This window comes from Crocodylus siamensis, chromosome 9 (assembly GCF_052110815.1).
Source record: "Crocodylus siamensis isolate JL-2025a chromosome 9, ASM5211081v1, whole genome shotgun sequence".
NCBI classification, from domain to species: Eukaryota; Metazoa; Chordata; order Crocodylia; family Crocodylidae; genus Crocodylus; species Crocodylus siamensis.
This window is the reverse complement of record NC_143403.1, coordinates 58,462,653-58,481,099: the sequence shown is the minus strand read 5'-3', so window position 1 is coordinate 58,481,099 and position 18,447 is coordinate 58,462,653. Positions and strand designations below refer to the sequence as shown.

General features: G+C 42.6%; 3 protein-coding genes across 3 annotated transcripts; all 3 read right to left on the bottom strand.

Moving 5' to 3' along the window:
* Nucleotides 1–810: 810 nt before the first annotated feature.
* On the bottom strand, nucleotides 811–2,038 carry LOC149857701 (testis-specific serine/threonine-protein kinase 2-like). Its single transcript, XM_090062886.1, has one exon. It carries the CDS (start codon nucleotides 2,036–2,038, stop codon nucleotides 1,127–1,129), a length of 912 nt encoding a protein of 303 aa, XP_089919012.1. The 3' UTR covers nucleotides 811–1,126.
* A 5,639-nt stretch (nucleotides 2,039–7,677) lies between these two features.
* On the bottom strand, nucleotides 7,678–8,763 carry LOC149857700 (testis-specific serine/threonine-protein kinase 1-like). Its single transcript, XM_090062944.1, has one exon. The coding sequence runs from the start codon at nucleotides 8,761–8,763 to the stop codon at nucleotides 7,678–7,680; it is 1,086 nt and encodes a 361-aa protein (XP_089919070.1).
* A 7,555-nt stretch (nucleotides 8,764–16,318) lies between these two features.
* Nucleotides 16,319–17,173, bottom strand: LOC149857699 (testis-specific serine/threonine-protein kinase 1-like). Its single transcript, XM_090062860.1, has one exon. It carries the CDS (start codon nucleotides 17,171–17,173, stop codon nucleotides 16,319–16,321), a length of 855 nt encoding a protein of 284 aa, XP_089918986.1.
* Nucleotides 17,174–18,447: the final 1,274 nt, after the last annotated feature.

Sequence of the window (18,447 nt, the reverse complement as noted above, 5' to 3'; positions counted from 1 at the left end):
CAGAAGGAAATTGTAGTTTTACAGTCACAGCTTCCACCTCATCATAACAATGCTCCCTGTTCCTGGTAAATCTGTTTTGCACCTGTCTCTGTAAGACCCTTAAAAATGATGAGGGAAATGGATTAGGTAGACTCCAAGTGTGTTAAATTGACCTAGAAAACAAACTCAAGCCAGGCAGGTGCGTTCTTGGGGTAATTGCGGGTGTAACTTCACATGGGAGGTACCTATCTAGGCAGAACTGTAGCTTTTAAACGAATGTTTCCTAATCTCTTGTTGCTTTTTGTACCAATAGCTGTCTACCGTTAAAATGTGGCAAATGCTGCGTCTGCTGCCTTTTTTCCTGAAGTCCAACCTATTAGGTATTTGAAATAAACTGCGCAGCAGGTTTTTCTTAACAGTGGGGCGCGCACAGTTTAGCAAAACCTATTTGCTTCCATCAGGAAAAACCAAATTAGACCTGCTGTTGTGATGGTGCTGCATTCAGTCCATAGTGAATCTGAGTGGGAAATTGGCACGCGCCGTGACTCTGTCACCCTGGCGTCAGCGTTTGATGGGAAGGAACAATGGCCCTTTGTTTCATGCATATCACAACATGGGCATGGAGAGGGCGAGTTGCTGCTCTTTGTTTCCACATATGAACTGGGGAGGAGACTAATGACACATTGTGCAGAACGAAGCTTTGGGTCAGGGCAGCACTTTCAGCATGGCAGGTTATAGAAGGAAAAAGTGCTCCATAAGCTTTTACGATGAATGGGTCTGCAAAGTCACTAACCAGCACTAAAATTATGTCCCCTTGTTTAACCCCTTAATTCAGCAACATAGTTACCAGTTTAGAAGAAAATTTAATGGAATTGCTATAAAATAGTTGCTTTTTATGAATGGACTTTACTTTCTCCTGTACTAGGCTCTTCCTGCTCTAACTCGTAACTTGTGTGAGAGCTATGTTGGCAGTTAGATCTTTAATTGCTCTCATTTTTATCTCTGTTCTTCACATTTGGTCTGCAAGATCATTGACCTCTGCATGCTCCTCCTGGTTCACTGCATCCTCTGTTTCTGGCACTATATTCAGTTTAGCAGTTGCTTTAGACTTAGGTTTGTTGTCTAGTTACACTGGGAGCTCAGATTCCTAATGTTGTTCTGACTTTACCTTTTCTAGATTCTGCAAATGCTCATCTTCCTTTGCAGCCAAAGTTCCTGAAGGAGCTTGAGATTTTGGTGTTTGCATCCAAGTGTGGCTCAAAACCTCTTCAATGCGCAACCTCCGACTCACGTCTGGCTGCAGCATGCGGTAAATTAGATCCTTGCACTCGACTGTCAGGTTTTTAGACCTGGGGAAGTGCACTCTGTGTTCCTTCTGCATCCTGAGCATCTTTCTAATATTTGAGTCGTCATAAGGCATCGATCCACAGACCAGTATAAACAGAATGACACCCAGACACCATATGTCATAAATCTTGGGTTGATAGGGAATGCCCTGTAGAACTTCAGGGGCGGCATATGCTGCAGAACCACAAAAAGTTTGACTCGGAATAACTTTCCCATTTTGATCCCGACTCAGTTGTTTGGAAAAGCCGAAGTCCGATAGTCTGATGTTGTAGTCCTTATCTAGAAGTATGTTCTCACATTTCAAATCCCTGTGGACAAAATCCAGATCATGGCAATACTTAATGGCGGTGCACAGTTGACAAAACATCTTGCGAACTACGTCCTCAGTCATTGCTCCTTTACTTTTGATGAACTCCAGTAGGTCGCCTTTTGCAGCAAGCTCCATCACAATGTAGACTCTGCTTTCAGAGGTCTCTAATATCTCATAGGTCTTGATAATGGAGCGGTGCCTCACCTTTCCTAAAATATCTAGTTCCCTGGGGAGAAACTTTTCTAGGAAATCAGGAGGAGCTTTTTTACGGTCTATGATTTTTACTGCTACATCAAATTTCATTTTTTCAGAGTAGGCAGATTTCACTTTAGCATAAGACCCTTCTCCCAGAATAGTCCCTAGGATGTAGCCTCTGTTTTTAAGGATTGCAGCATCATCCATGGTGCTGGAGGCAACAAGTGAGTCGTAAATTGAAGTTGATGGCGCATCATGGATGCTAGTAGTCTGCTTGTATAAAATCCATGGTGGTTATGAGATGACCTGTTCTCTCAAGCTGGTTCAGATTGAACCTTCAGCATTGTTTAATATATGAGGTAGACGTGTGATGTCACAAAACAGAGCTGTTAACAATGGCTGGTGAATTAACATGCCTTTTTCAGAATGATTATAAAGCAGCTAGAACCAAAGATCCAAGATCAGATTCTAGCACATCATCTGCAAGAAACCTCAGCTTATTTGCACTTTTAACTCCCTGGTGAAATGATTACTCCATTCATTCCTACCAGCCGAATAGAAAAAATTTAAATTAACTTTCCTGCTCTTCTTGTCTGAAAAGTACTAGTTTTTTTTGCTTTCTTATGTATTGATATGTTTTGGCCTGCTATGCTACTGTATTTTGCATGTAGGTTGGATACTAACATAAGTAGTAGCCTCAGTCTTAGGGTATTGCTTGTATGGCTTATGAGAAGGCAAAATAACCTGAGAGAAGCCCTATGGAATGCTTGACTTTCAAAAAATGGCTCCCTGTTTAAGTCTTAAATTGTCCAGTCTTAGAAATGTTATTCAATCTATTATAATGATGCTTCTAAAACACATTATTTACTATACCATAAGAGCCACTGAGAAAAGCCTCTTTTTTTAAATAAGTATAGTTCAACCAGGACAGCTTGCAAATTTTTCAAAGATCTGAAGACATTGAGCTTTTTTGAATCTAATAAATATAAAAATCTATTTTGGTGGCTAATACTCTTGTTTCTTAAAGCTGAACAGTGTAAATGTAATCTAATTTACCCATGTTCACTTCTGCTGTAAAATTCAGAGAATAGAACCCTATATGGAGGCTCCACACTTGTGTACACATCTTTCCACACCTAGTTATATATTTCTCATGCAAGATAATACCTTTATATGCAGCAACTAGATGTATTCAGCTGTTTCACCCTGAAAATAGAAATTCAGCCTGGCTCAATCACCTCTACATCTGCCTTTTGGAAAAACTAAGCAGAGTTGTTCTCAGCAAGTCTCACTGAGAGCTGTTTTTGCTAGTTCCTAGATCATTTTTTTTTTCAATCCTTGTCAAAATTCAGACACCAGAACTGTATCCATTGTCAGTCTAGGCAGTGTTATATACAGAGGTAAAACCTATTTCCTCCTACTCACCACTTTAGCCATTTATATATCCCAAGATAGTATTTGGTTTTTTACATCCACACTTAAAAGTTCAGGCTGAATATCCCGCTTGCTATGACCCCTCACTTCTCAGTTGTTGCTTTCCAGAGTCCAGTGCTCTATTCTGTATCCCTGACTTGCCTTTCTTGCTCTTGGGTATTTAACTTTCCATCTGGTTGGATTAACGTGCTTTTCTTTTCTTTTTTTTTTTACAATGGATGCAGGTTGCCGTGTGATCCATATCATACTGGTTGACTGCCCTGTCATCCTTGTTATTCACCACTGGTCTCCATGAATTTTCTCAGCACTGTTTTTTTTGTTTTAATATTTACTTTCAAACCTTTGATGACAATGTTAAGTGGAATCTGGCTTAGTACTGATCCTGGCAGACACCACTTGAACCTCCCCCTTTAATGAGGAGGTTGCTATCGACAGCTTCTTCTTGGAACCTGTCAGTTAGTAGCACAGAAAGTCATTATTAAAAATGTTCCACCACAAGTGCCTGTAAATTATATGATAAATGGATTAAGAATTGACTAAGTCAAACATTTTGCAAATTTCTAAGTACATTAGATCTCCAGTTACTTTTATCATCCAGATTTTTATTGATTCAAAGAATTAAATTGGGTTTGTTTGACGAGACCTATGTTCTGTAAAACCATTTTGACTAGCATTAATTATTCACTAATTTGTCAATTAAGTCAACCAACAATGGAAAAGTAGGGCTGGAAGAGACTTTAGGAGGTCCTCTCGTCCAACGCTATGTTGAAGGCAGGATCATTCTTGGCTAAACCATCCCAGTCACTATCTGCCTAAATTTCTCTTTAAAAACTTCCAAGAACTGAGATTCTATGGTCTGTTGTTCTGTTATCTTTTGCATGTAATTGATGTTAGAATACCTTTCCTATAGTTAGCTGAGTTGTGTTGCTTTATTGTTATTTTTAATAGTGTTATAATATTAGCCATCTTCTGGAATTTTGTGATATTCTGAGATGTATTACAATTAATATCTGCAAGGCTAGTACCTTCCAAGTCCATTCTTTTATGACTGTGTGCGTGCAATTTATCTAGATGTTTTAGCTTAAAATGTTTATTTTTAGATAATGTATGTTAACATTTTCCTTTGTTATTTCACCCGCTGATGTTACACAATCACTTCATCCTGGTTATTTCCACATGCTGAACAGAACTATTTTTTGAATACATGTGTCATTTTTGCATCGCTCCTAACAAGTTTTGCTGTCTTCATTTAGTTACCAGATTATGCTATGGCTCAGCTTTCTTTTGCTCCTAATATAGTTTTTGAAAACTCATTCTAACTACCCTTAGTTTTGCCAAACACAATTTTTTTTTCTGATGACTCCCTTTTTTAATGCTTTTAACTTACCTTCTCAGGTTTACCATTGCTTTTGCAGCTCCAAAGTGTACTGGGCTTCCAGGCTGAACAGGGGGGCTTCAGCCAGGTCCCTTTTGGTGTTGCAGAGATGGGGAAGAGAGAAGCCATCCAGTGCTTGCTCTGGGAGGAACCAAAATACATGATGAGAGTGAGCTGCAGTGTTAGGGACACTAAGAAGTGTTTGAAAGATTATTGCTTGGATTGGGGGGAAATGGTCAAAGGTTCAGCAGAGCTTAGGTGGCCTGTTGGGCTGGTATGGTTAAAGCACATGAGAATGTGGCTAGAATCCTATCCACATGCCTTTGCCTCCCTGGACTCAGTGGCCAAGTATCCTAATCACAGCTGGCTTGACTAAGGATGACTGTCTGCACAAGTGTGGAGTAAGGCTTCAAGTGATACCTCTGGATTTGTAGCCGGATGCCACTCCACTGCCAAGCCCCTAATTAGTCCCTAGCAGGGATGCAAGTGGCGATGGATGAAGATAGGGTGGAAGCCAGTGGACACAGGGGCCTGTAAGATGGACAAGATCTGACTTGACCATAATCTGCAGTTGTGGTTGTTGATATCCTACTCTGCAAGGAGTGGAACGTAGTGCAGCTCTCCAGACCTGCGCGTGTCTCTATGAGGGTTTCCTTAAGTGATCAGAGAAGAAATTGTTCAGTAGTTCAGTTCTATGGTGTTGGGGGAGAGGAGGGGGGTGTTGTGGGTAGAAAATGATTACCCTTGAAGGAAAAGGCATTTGGACCTACTGGCTTGTATTTGAGATTGGAAACCCAGAAAACTTGACTTCTAATCCCACTTCTGCTACTGACTTGCTGCAACACTGGCTGAGAGCCTTTAGTTTCCTGTGCGGTTGTTTCTTTTGTAAAATGGCTCAATTTACCTCGGCTGCTTCCTGGGGTTATGCAAATGAACGAATGAGAACGCAGATTCTTCGAAGATGCAAAGCTGTCTTCACACGAACACTTCAGACTTCTCTGGAAGGGAAAAGGAATTGGTGCCTGATAAATTGCCTGTTCTTTAAGTATGGGTTGAGCTGCTTTTGCAGCAAGGAAAGCTAGGTATATGAGAGATGTTAAAAAAGCACAGAGGATTCACTGAGCTATCTCTGGTCTACTGTTGCCGTCCTCAGAAGCTTGTCAAGAATGGAAAAATTTCTAGTAAGGTCCACAGAGGATGGAGAAATAACAGTAAAGGGAACATGTGTGCTGGAGCCTACCTGATATTGCCTGCGTTCTGATATTGGAAAGCCAACAGTTTCTCTAAACTGCCCCCTGCCTAGCATGTGTAGGGTTGTATTTCTGCACTGGCTTGTTTAATAGCACAGGTGAGTCTTTCATTCACTTGACAGTGAGGAAATGGTTTTGTGCAACCTGCGATATGAATTTCACTCACATTGCTCTGCTAATACACATTGCTTTTGGCCTGTGTTAGCCCTTTCAGTAGAGACTTGGGACTCTGGTGACAATGTCTATGTAACAGGCATCAGAGTGCTGTATCTTTTTGGTACAGTACTTCTCTTGCATGTTAAAGAGGCACAGTACTAGGACTGCATGCTGATGGTTTTGTGGGATGGTTGACAAAGCCAACAGTCAATGCTTCAGATGCACTTTCCCTGGCCTGATATAAGGCTGTGCTCTGAGATGAGAGATTAAAGCATCAACCTGCTTTGCTAGGAAACCCCTTTGGTGACATGAGAACAATTAGGGTAGAGGGAGGTGTATGAAGCAGGTCTACTGCATCATACCATACAACCTAATTGGGTCAGCTTTCTGGGACAAACATCGCATGGGAACAGCTGCCTGCAAAAATAGGAAACGTGGCAAGAAACCTTGTTTGGGTTCTAAATGAAAGCAGGAATCCAGTCAATTATTGTTCCAAAAAATACTTTGCGTAGTAGTAAGGAGTCAGGACTGTCTGCATGAGACAGCCTGGAGATGGGGGATGCTGCAGATCATCTGCTGCCGTTCGTAGGAACCCGACACACTGGATTCTGCTGCTTAAGAAGAAACAACAGAGGAATTAGCAAAAATAAATAAATAAAATGCAGAATTTCACCTTGGTTTTTCTCAAGAGCTGCCCTGGAATATCTTTAATTAGAATTGTTTTATGGTACAAATCATACAATTAAGCCACCGTGTATAGAACAAAGTGGGAAAAGGAAGATGTCAATGAGGTTTCCATCAACAACGGGCTAGCTGGGGTCTTCCAGAGATTGGGGGAAGTGTGACTGTTCAAAGGAGGAAGTCCATCTGTGCAGGTCGCAGCCTGTGAACACACAGGGGTTATTTCACTTTCAGCCTCCTGTGGAGTAAATTATGGAGATTATTTCAGGGACAGGATCACGAACTGAACCCTGCAGGCTTCGCACGGCTGTGACTGGCATATGAAAGTTAGTCTTAAAATGCCCTTTCGTGTGCCTGCACGCACAAATTGGGAACCATGCAAACTTGTTTTAATGGATCTTGGCCTTGTGACAGCCTGAGTCTACATGTGTGGCCAGGTCTGGAGCTGATGACTTGCACGTAAGAACAAGGTACTTTAAAGTACAACAGTTTCAGATGACTTGAGAGATCAACATTGCATCCTGTTGCTCAAAGAAGTGCTTAGCAGAAGGAAACAATAACTTTTTGTTCCTCTGAGTAAAAGAATGAGCAGGCTGCAATTCTCTGTGTTCCCAAACATTAACATGCTGATAGGTCCTATAACAGCACAAGATTGGAAAAGGACAGATAGTAAAAGGAGGCTTGTACTAGGCTAGAATACACACCATTCCAACACGGAGGGAAAAAAATATACTCCTTTCCTTCTGGTTAACATGTGATAATGAATTTAGTGATTTATTGATTCAGCTATATGATTATCAAGAGAGACATCAAAAAAATCATGTAATTGTTAATAGTTCTAGGCTTTTTTGCTGCTTCCTCCTTTAGTCCCTTTTAAAAGTTCACTTAACATCTTGATCATTATTTACATTGGTGCTGAGAAAAATACCAATCTTGCAGGTAGATATTCTTTAATTGCTGCCATTTTTTATCTGTGTTTTTTCCATTTGGTCTGCAAGAATATCAGTTTCTGTTTGCCCTTCCTCTTGCACAGCATCTTCGGCATTTACAGACAAGTTCAACTTGGTTGCTGTTTTAAATTCATGCTTCTTGTCTGTTTTTGTTTCCGCCTGGTGCTTGCTTTCCTGCTTGTGCTCTGACTTTACCTCTTCCAGGTTCCGAGAACACTCGCCTGCCTTTGCATATAAAGCTGATGAAGGACCTTGGGATTTTGGAGCCTGCATCCAAATGTGACTCAAAACCTCATCAATGTTCAACCTCCGACTCACATCTGGCTGCAGCATCTGGTAAATTAGATCCTTGCATTCAATTGTCAGGGTTTTAGACCTTGGGAAGTGCACCCTGTGTTCTTTCTGAATCTTCAGCATCTTTCTAACATTTGAGTCATCATATGGCATTGATCCACAGACCATTATAAATAGAATGACACCTAGACTCCATATGTCATAAATCTTGGGCTCATAGGGAATGCCCTGTAGAACTTCAGGGGCAGCATATGCAGCAGAACCACAGAAGGTTTTACTGAGAGTAATTTTTCCATCCTCATCCCGAGACAGACACTTAGAAAATCCGAAGTCTGATAGCTTGATGTTGAAATCCTTATCTAGAAGGAGGTTCTCACATTTCAAATCCCTGTGGACAATATCCAGATCATGACAGTATTTGATGGCAGAGGCTAGCTGGTAAAACATCTTGCGAGTTACATTCTCAGGGATTGACCCTCTAGTCTTGATGAACTCCAGTAGGTCTCCTTGTACACCGAGCTCCATCACAATGTAAACTTTGCGGTCAGATATCTCAAATATCTCATAGGTCTTGACAATTGAGCAGTGATTTACTTTTGCTAAAATATCTATTTCCCTGGGGAGAAATCTTTCCAGGAAGTCTCGAGGCGCTCTTTTCTTATCTATGATCTTTACTGCCACATTGAATTTCAGTTTTTCGGAGTAGGCACATTTTACTTTAGCATAAGATCCTTCTCCCAGTTTCATTCCCAGCACATAGTGTCTCTTTTTAAGGACTGCAGCATCATCCATGGTGCCAGAGGCAACAAGGGATTCATTAGTTGAAGTTGCCTGTGCGTTACATATGCTAGCAGTCTGTTAATATATTTTCCATGGTAGTCATCCAGGATGTCTTGTTCTCTTAAGTCAGTTGATGTGGAACCTTTGTTATTGTTTACTATGTGATGTGGACGTATGATGTCATAAAGCAGAGACGCTATGAACAGTGACTGAGTATAAAATATGATGTATATCCCACTTCACTATCTGGACAGGAAAGTGAGGGGAAATAATTGGGGTCCGGAGGAGATTGAATAAAAGTAAAAGGTCGAATTCTAGATGTTTTGGGGAAGAAGGAGCAAGATTTGGCTACAGCCTGGATATAGGCACAAAAGAGAGGGAAAGGTCAGAAAAACCAGAGTGGACAAAAGACATTCTTTCTGTTAAAATCATTTTTGCAGTGGGAGGACCTGCAGAGTGAGATGTGGGACCAGACAAAGACAGGGAATGTGATAAGTGGCTATTAAAAATGAGATAGTCCAAATGCAGCATTTGAAGTGTAAGAAGCCTTAAAACCTACCCACCAAATTCTGGCCTCCAGCTTGTAAAGAAGAAACAGATTTTCATTCATTTCTGTTTTGTTTTCTTTGCAGATTGCTGAAGGTAAAGGCAAGCAGCAAACACGTGTTCAAGCACTTAGCAAAGAAAAACTCAGCAAGACCAAACAGTAGAGAAAGGAAGTCTAGGCCTGAGACGTGCTCCGTGCAAACACTGACGCCAAAGGAGGCAGTCTTGGCTCAGAGATGGAAAGCAGACTCTTCCAGGTATTTGAACCTAGGTTATACCGGTGCATACAGTATTCTTACACAATCATCTGAATGAGATCTGTGTGTGAGCAGTGTGGCCTAAATGCAGCAAGGATGATCTCATGGTCAAAGCAGAAGTTTGAGAGATGGGAAGCGTGGACTCTAATCCCAGTGCACCCTTGCCCTTGTCCTGGTCTCACAGGCCTTGGGGGCCTATAACTCCCTTAATTACAACCTACAATCTCCTTCTACCTTGTGGCACCTTTGCTTATCCCTTCCAGATCAATTTTCGTGTTACCTTTCCATTGCTGCCTTGGTTTGCCTTGAGGTCTGAGAACTATTAATCCCAGCTCTAAGGCTAATATTGTGACCTTGAGTAAACTTATTAGCAGGGATCTGGGTTTTCCGTTTCCCATGGAAAAATTAAAAAAGCTGCAGATTTTCCCTTTTACTCAAGAAAAACACTGGTTTTTCATTTTAATAGAGAAAACTCATGGATTTTCCACTTTTGCAAAGAGCAGAGTTCCAGCCTGCAAGGGGCTGGAGGAGCGGGAGGAGGGCAGTTTGGCAGGGGACATCATGTGCATGTATATGCACATGGCCACCAGTCAGCCTGGAGAGCAACTCCAGCAAGTAAGTAGAGGCGGGGGAAGATGTGGGGGGTGAGGCATCTGTATAGAGGGATAGAAGGATTTGGAGAGCTGGGGCAGGGACTGGGGCTATTGCCCAGCTCGGGCTGTGCAAGGGACTGGGGACTTGGGGCTGGGAAACTCGGGCCCAGCAGGGAGTGGGACGGGGCCACAGGTGGCTTGTCCAGGGGGTGGGGGTGCGGCTGGCTTCTTGTTGCTGCCGCAATCCTGGGGAGCATGTGCTCCCCATATCTGTGCACGGAGTAGGGGTGGGGCAGGCTGCCTGCTGCGGGCTCAGGCTCCCCACCCTGCTGCCCTGTCCTGGGGGAGCTGCCCTCTGCTCTGCCGCAGCACCTGCTGCCTCCCACGGGTGGCAGCCAGGGCTCAGGTGTTGCGGCAGGGGGCAGGGGCCTGCGGATCTGGGTAGCTGGCCCTGTAACCCTGGCAGCTGGGGCCCTCTCTGACGGGTCTGGGGGGGGGGGGAAGGGCAGGGGCTGTGGCTTGGGAGTGAGGGTCCTGGACCTGCATCCTAGTGAGCTAAGGGGGCAGGGGGAGCTCTGATTTTTCAGGATAAAAACCCCAAAATAAATACCAAAATGTATAGGAATTCAGAATGTATTTTATCGTAGTGACTGAGGCACTGGTAGGATTTAAAACTGTAAATATATCAAGAAAACATTGTGTTCAGTTGATACCTATATATATAGTGGTGTTTCATTTTAATCATGAATTTGGGGGTTTAATCAGAGAATTTGTAGTTTTTATCTGAGAATTTGGGATTTCTAAACAGAGAAAACCAGGACCCCTGCATTAGTCTTCCCCTGTCTGACTTTCCTCATCTGATATAGCTTTCTTTCTCAAACACCCACCTATCGCACAGACACAAGTAAAGATCTCTATATTCTTGCCCACGCTGAGCGGCTCAGCATCTGTCTAATACCTAGGCATGCCTGAGAGTCTCAAACTTAACTAACCATCCCTCTGCCACTAGCATTCAGACCTCGATTAGGGCTGCTACTCAGTTTAAGATTCATTAGGCTGAAGAAGACAGAGAGTGAGCGTGACCCATGGCCTTGTGGTAAGGGTCCTCACTGGAGATCCCTGTTCTGGTCCCTGCTCCTAGGACTGTTTACACACTTTATCTCTTGACTGTCTAATTAAAATCAAGAACACTCCTTGCAACAGGGATGGGAAGCCAGGTCTCTTTCTTCCAGCAGAACTTGAATTTTTTTTCAGCTGTGTGGAAGCACTTTGGTAGGAGGGCTGGGAAGTGCACCATTAGCTTTTAATTATATGTTTGTCAGGGCACTCTCCTGGGAGGTATGGGTCTAAATTGCCTCAGGTACAAGAGAGATTTGAACTTAGGTCTCCATATCCTAACCAAAAGGTTATTATATAATAAGGTGGGGACAGGGAGGGAAGGAGAGTCACCCTGACCCTGCCTCTGGGTGTGTTTTAAAAGATAGAGATCTCTTCTTTGTTTTAATAGAAATGGCTTAGGTCCTTCACTTAGAGAGGGTTGGGGGCTGCAAATCCTGGGTGGAGGCAGGTTATCTCTCTGTGGTCTAGAAATCTTGGAGAAGGGTGGAGTATAGGGTGCTGGCTGGAGTGAATCCTGTTCCAGGGAGTCTAGCTCACTCTTCCCATGCATTGCGTGGGGAACTCAGGTGTTTTACTCAGGAATGACAGGTGCCTACACATGATTGTGGTGTCCAAATCCCTTTGTGGATCTAAGGCCTGAGCCTTAAAAAAAAAAAAAAAAAAAAAGTGCCAGGTAATCATAACTGCACAGCTCTTCTCTCTTATAGTGGGATGGGGGAAGAGGGTTTCTAAAACTATGTATAGCAGGCAGGAGAAAATCCTGCCAGGTCTTAATATATGCCCCTGAATCTGCTGCGTAAAAGTCTGAGGTTTGCACATGAACACATGCAACCAGATCAGATCAGATTCCAGAGGTACTAATTAATCTGCAAGGTTCATTTGGAATCAGTGGGAGTTTCAAGTGCTCAGCACCCTTTTTGATCACTGGTCTGTAGAGCAAAAGAGAGGACTTATGTAAAGTCTTGGTAGTGTTGAGGTGATGATGTCACCATGACGGTTCAGGAGATATGTGAAAAGCAAGAATTCTTCTGGGTGATCATCTTTTATAGCATCAACTGCAAGGTTGGTATAGACATAGGTAGGTAAGCTTTTGGGATTCACAGTACTCTTTTCACAGGCTGACTATGGTGAATCCTGTTCCAGGGAGTCTAGCTCACTTTTCCCGTGAGTTGCATGGGGAGCTGAGGTACCTTACTCAGTCCTGTGGCTCAGGCCTTATTCAGACCTGGAGGAGTACTGAGATACCTGAAAGTTTGCCTATGTCTATACCACCCATAGAGCTGGTCCAATAAAAGATAATTACCTTTGTCTTCCTTATGCAGAGTCTTACACATGCAGCACTTTGACAGTGTCACATCAGGATTTCTTCAATTTTGTGAGTCACAACTGCAGGAACATTTTCCAGTAATTTATACCATAGTTCAAGGGAGACTTTGATCATTCACTAATGAAATGTCCATACATTAAAAAGCAATCCTGATCTGAAATGCATAAATAATGACAGTGATTCACGAATGGGCAAGAAGAACAAAACACTGCCAGTACTGCTTTTTGGCTAAGAACTTGAGACTTAGAATTGAATTCTTTTCATTGACCAGCTATTTTTTTAAGGGTTTGTTAGATAACTGCAGAGCATACAGGCTGTGTACTTGCTTTCACACTCACACTTGCACATGTGTGCATGTTCTTTGTCTCTCTCCCTCTCTCTTGTCATGTGAACTGAGTACATGCATTTAATTTCAACTGACAGCATAAATATACTTCTCTTATTTTTAGGGTGAAGGCTGGCTTGTATAACTGTAAGCTGCCTAGCAAAATGGATCCCTGATGCATTTGTCCCTTTAGGCACTATCAGACTTTAAGCTTATCTTCCCGTGTGTGTGTGCGTGTGTGTGTGTACGCGCGCACGCGCGCATATGTTTCTGACTGTTTTGAGCACTGAAATATTTACACCAAATGTCCATTGAACCAATTTTGCAAATGGCTAATCCCATTTGCAGTGGGTCATGGGAGGGAAGCTGGGATTTGGGCTTTATTCAGGCTAATTAAAGAAACATAACTTGTTTAAAAATACCTCTGGTGTTCAGCCTGCTAAGAATTGCATCGCATATTTAATGAAGCCAGTAACAAGTGGCTCAATTTTAAACTGCTCTGACTTTGAGAGAGATCAGAGTTTGCTGAATGCACAGTGTCTTCAAAGTGCCAAGAAAGTATTCATTAGAAAGCACACTTCATTATGCATTAAGGAACACTATCAAAGCTGAATAAACAAGGATGTTAGAGACCATTGTCATTAATGAAGATAAATATTTTAGCAGCCTTGTGCCAGTAGGGGGTTCTTGGGAAACTGTTGTTCAAAAATATGGTTGCCAAATTAAAGGCAAAGTTGGGATGATTTTCCCATCTCTGGTTGACTTTGCTAAATCATTTCTGCTAGAGGCAGTCTGTCAAGGGTCCCATAAAATTGTTCAGCAGAAGTGTTCTTCAGCAGAACCGGTTTTGTCACTTGAGTGGTTAGATTGCACCAAGCATACAAATAATACCTGAAGGACGGATGTTGCCAGATTAGACCCACTCCACCTCTTGTGATGACACAATCAAAGCCTGTGCTACACTATAAATATACTCAAGATATTTTCCAGGAACACGTTTAAGCAAAGGGCAGCTTAATATTTGCTCAGTGATGTTGATTCACAAGAATTGGAGGGAGGGAGAAAGAAAAGGATTTGTATTTTTTTAATCAGTCCCTGACATTTTGAAGGAGGAAAAATGCAAGTTGGCAAGAGTGAACTGTAATTTGAATTCTTTTAGTGCGGCTGAAAAAAAAAAGTGTTGCAAAGAAGCTGACGTATTCCTTCCAGAAGCTGCCCTTTTGCCTTCTAGTCATAGCACTGCCCTGCAGCTGTTGCCTTAAGATAGGGGTGTCAAATGTTGGCCTGCAGGCTAGATTCAGCCAGCAGAGCAGTGTCATCTGGCCCATGGGACTCCCAGGGGGGTGCTGGGAATTTGGGGAAGGGGGCCTGCTGCCAAAATTCTGGGTACAGAGCTCTCTTGGCTATGCCCCCACAGCAATCGGGATGAGTGATGGCTGTGTTAATCTCCATGGCTGTTGCTGCCTCCAAATCCAGCCTGCAAGAAACCTTCCTGTGAGGATCCAGCCCATGAGGCAAGGTGAGTTTGACATTCCTGTCTTGAGAGATTAAGGACAAACCTTGCTCCTGTTGCTCAGGATTCAGCCCTTTCTCTTTCTGTTGTGATTTGCAATGCACCAAGCATACATTGAAACAGAGATGGTGCTTTTATTGATATATTAGTAAACAATTCCATTGCTCAGTTAAGTCACAGTCTTTATTTCCTGTTGACTTTTCTACTGTTATTCATCCCTGGGCTTTACAAAGAAGGGGGCAAACACCCTTCCCCACTCCCTGCAACTACCTTTCAGGAGGAGCATGAGAAGTTTAGGGAAAGAATCATAGGATGTGGTTGGTGCCTGTGCTAGATGGGGATTGGACTTGGTAGCCCAGCAGGTGCTGTACAGTCCTAAGTTTCTAAATGCTAAGGTGATGCTTCCAAGATCACAGAGTGAATCAAGGGTTGCGATGGGAGAGAAAAATTTGTCTCCTACAAGCCCACTGCCCCAGGGCCACTGGAGCATGCTGTTTCCTCAGGAAGCAAAGTATTAAAAGGTTGCCACATATCATTTGACAGCAGGTCCTTGGTAAATGAAGTTCACTAGAGCAGGAAATGAGACAGTCTGCAGGGTGTCAGATTATCTGCTTGCACAATACCTTTGCCCTATGATTTTGCATGTGTGTCGCACAGCTGCTTTCCTGTCATCAGTGTATTTGTGCGTCTTGCCTTGCCTATTGTGCTACCCAGAAGCAAGTGAATTCTGGGAAAACAGGTGAATTGTCCCACAGTATCTCAGCAGGGGACAGGGTATGTGATGAGTTTATGTACTAACATGCTGAAGTTAGCAGTATGTGGTGCAGTGCACTCTGGGATGTCTTCATTCGTAGACCTAGGGGAAGGAAGGAGGACCAGATTTGTTACAAACCTGGGCAGGGGCTTCAGCTCCCACAAAAATGAAACAAACCCAATCTCCTTCCTTGAACAAGTTCCATTGGGGCATCCAAGGCTGCTGGGAGAGGCAAAACACTTAGTTGGCAGAGCTACCGACAGATCCAGCCATTTGTATGGTATATTTCTATGTGATACAAAGCAGGGTTAGTGCCAAAAGTGGCTTCAACTGTTTACAGACTTGCTTCAAAGCTGCAGTGTGAACAGGGCCGTAGATGTTAGTGCTGCCTTTACTTCTGGCCTGATGGGATTACAATTTGCTTCCTTGCTATTAAATTCCAGCACCGAAGAACTGAGCCTGTGCCCCCTCCCTGATTGGCAGAGAGCTCTGTTGAGATCATCAGGAGGAAGAACAAGAAGTAATGATCACTGAGGCTGAGAAAAGCAAGCAAACTACTCTGAAGATGTTTCTGGCCTCTGTCATGGTTGCTTCTCAGACTAGTAGCTCATATCCTATCCAGCCCCACCAGCCCTCCTTCTCAATTTTCTGCTGATAAGCCCTCTTCTTATTACACTCTTAGAAGATCACTCCTAGATAACTCTGAGACTAGTTCTCACTTCTCTGGCATGTCATGTCAATCATAGTTTCTAATTTCTTTGGCACAGGATATTGCCTCTCCATGGAAAGGACCAATACATGCTTCTGATGCCAGTAAGTGAGGTAATGGTGGGATGGGCAGAGGCTGCAACTGCTGGCTACAGCACTGGAAGGAGAATACCTGTGTGACATCAAAAGCTGACATTCACAGTAACCCCAACAGCAACGATGTTGTTTTACATGGGGGCTGTCTGTGACATAGCTGGTTTCTAAATGTGAAAGTGGTTATAAGATCTCACAGTGAAAATGACAGGGCATATTGAGCAAAGGAAAACATTGATCATAGCAACAGTTACAGTCCTCAGCAGTGGGACAGCTGATTAAAAATAGATCCCACTTACCCTCCATGCTTGTGCTTTTGTGTGTTTAGTGGTTTATTGATTATTCAAGCATGTGTGGTATGACTTCCGGTGCTTCCCTTGCACCCAAGTGTGGCTCAAAACATCTTCAATTTGTAGCCGGTGGGACACATTGGGCTGCAGCATTCGGAAAATAAGATCTTTGCATTCTTGTGTCAAGAAGTCTGGGAAGATTACTCTCCGCTCTTTCTGTAGGCGGACCATTCTCTTAACATTGGAGTCATCATATGGCATAAACCCACAGACCATCACATACAAAATGACGCCTAGACTCCATATATCATAAACTTTGGGCTGATAGGGAATACCTTGTATCACTTCAGGAGCTGCATAAGCAGTCGAGCCACAGAAGGTTTGGCTGAGGATCATTCTCCCATTCTCATCCCAAAAGCACCGTTTGGAAAAGCCAAAGTCAGACAGCTTGATGTTCATGTCTTTGTCCAGTAGGATGTTGTCACACTTCAGGTCCCTGTGGACAATGTCCAAATCGTGACAGTATTTGACGGCACAAGATAGCTGGCGAAACATCTTCCGTGCTACTCCTTCAGGTAAGCCTCGGTTGCTCTTGATGAACTCCAGTAAGTCTCCATGTACACAGAGCTCCATGACTATATAGACTTTGCCAGATGTCTCAAAGATCTCGTATATCTTGATGATGGAACAATGGTTTACATTTGCCAATATCTCCAGTTCCCTGGGGAGAAATTTTTCCAAGAACTCAGCAGGAACTCTTTTCCTGTCAGTAATTTTCACTGCCACGTTAAATTTCAGGCGCTCTGAATAGGCAGATTTCACTTTGGCAAAAGAGCTCTCCCCCAAATTGCTCCCCATGATGTAACCTTTTCTTCTGAGGACTGCAGCATCATCCATGGTGGCAAAAGCAGCAGGTGGTTTGGAAAGTGAAGCCTACAACTCTTCTGTGTGTAAGCAAGCCTCGTATTCCTTTGCCCTGCATTATGGTCGTCTCTGGTGCCTGAGTCCTTTGGAGATGACTGCTGTAATATTGCTCAACATTGTTTTATTGATGATGTCAACATCTGAGGTCATAAAGCAGAACTGTTCAGGAGTGGTGCCTGAAGGTATAACTCAGGCACATTATAAGAGAGCACCAAAAGCAAAGGCAATGACATTTATGCATCCACAAAAAGAGAAGTCACCTCATGTTCTCTAACCTTATTAGCAGGAGATTGTTCCACCTTAAAAAGGGAAAGAGGATGATTTAAAAAGATATCCCCTTTGTTCTTGAAATTAGAACTGCTTCTTGCCAATTATTTCCTCACCTCAGGATTTGGGTAATATTTATGTCTGCTTCTGAGCTTGCTACTCTATGTGTCTGTTGCAGTGTCACCATACTTTTATATTCTCAGCTTGACTTCTTTTGCCTAAAAATTTGCCCAACCTTTTAATTTAGTCTAAAGTATTATCCCTAGGGAGGACAGATGTACTGATACCAGGTAGATATACAGCAAAGGGAAATTATGTAAAGAAAAAGGTAAGGCAGTGCTTGTTCCCTACTGTTTCTGAACTATAGCAGTAAGCAGTAGCTTTTCAGCATGTGTATGTGTATGCAAGACTCCATCATAGATGCCTATGACCAGGTATCTGTCAGAGACAAGAGCCATGTGAGCTGGGGAAGCCTAGCAATGGAAAAAGTTGGCCAAACTCAACCCTGGTTAGAAGCAAAGGAAACAAAGTGAGAGCCCAGTCTTTTTAATATGGCTAAAATAAGAGCAATCCTGCAAGTTGTGCACAAAGAAATAAATGGGTTAGAAAAACAAGAGAAGAAATGTGGATTTTAATGTGAGCTGCTTAAAAATTTTCAAGAGGAGGTTGGAAAATACTGATTTGTCACAATAGACTTGTTTCACAGACATGTGTCAGTTCTGATGGAATTTAACTGTGTAATAATATTTGAGATGGAGCATTTTGGTTAGGCTGGGTTATTCCTTAGAGGTAACAGAACACAAGGATTATGTTTGCTTATAAGTGACTTTTTTGTAAAACATTATCGTATGAATTATATGAAATTATAGATGATCAACAGTGAAGAGCTTTGTTTTATTGTGAAGAACTTTGTTTTATTGAAATGCTGTTTCAATGCTGTAAAATTAAAATTTTCAGTTTTGTGTTTCACAAGAAATTTC

What these genes read in the sequence shown, in the direction of transcription:
- LOC149857699 (XM_090062860.1), bottom strand. Translation starts at nt 17,173, where the DNA reads ATGGATGATGCTGCAGTCCTCAGAAGAAAAGGTTACATCATGGGGAGC.
- LOC149857701 (XM_090062886.1), bottom strand. Translation starts at nt 2,038, where the DNA reads ATGGATGATGCTGCAATCCTTAAAAACAGAGGCTACATCCTAGGGACT.
- LOC149857700 (XM_090062944.1), bottom strand. Translation starts at nt 8,763, where the DNA reads ATGGATGATGCTGCAGTCCTTAAAAAGAGACACTATGTGCTGGGAATG.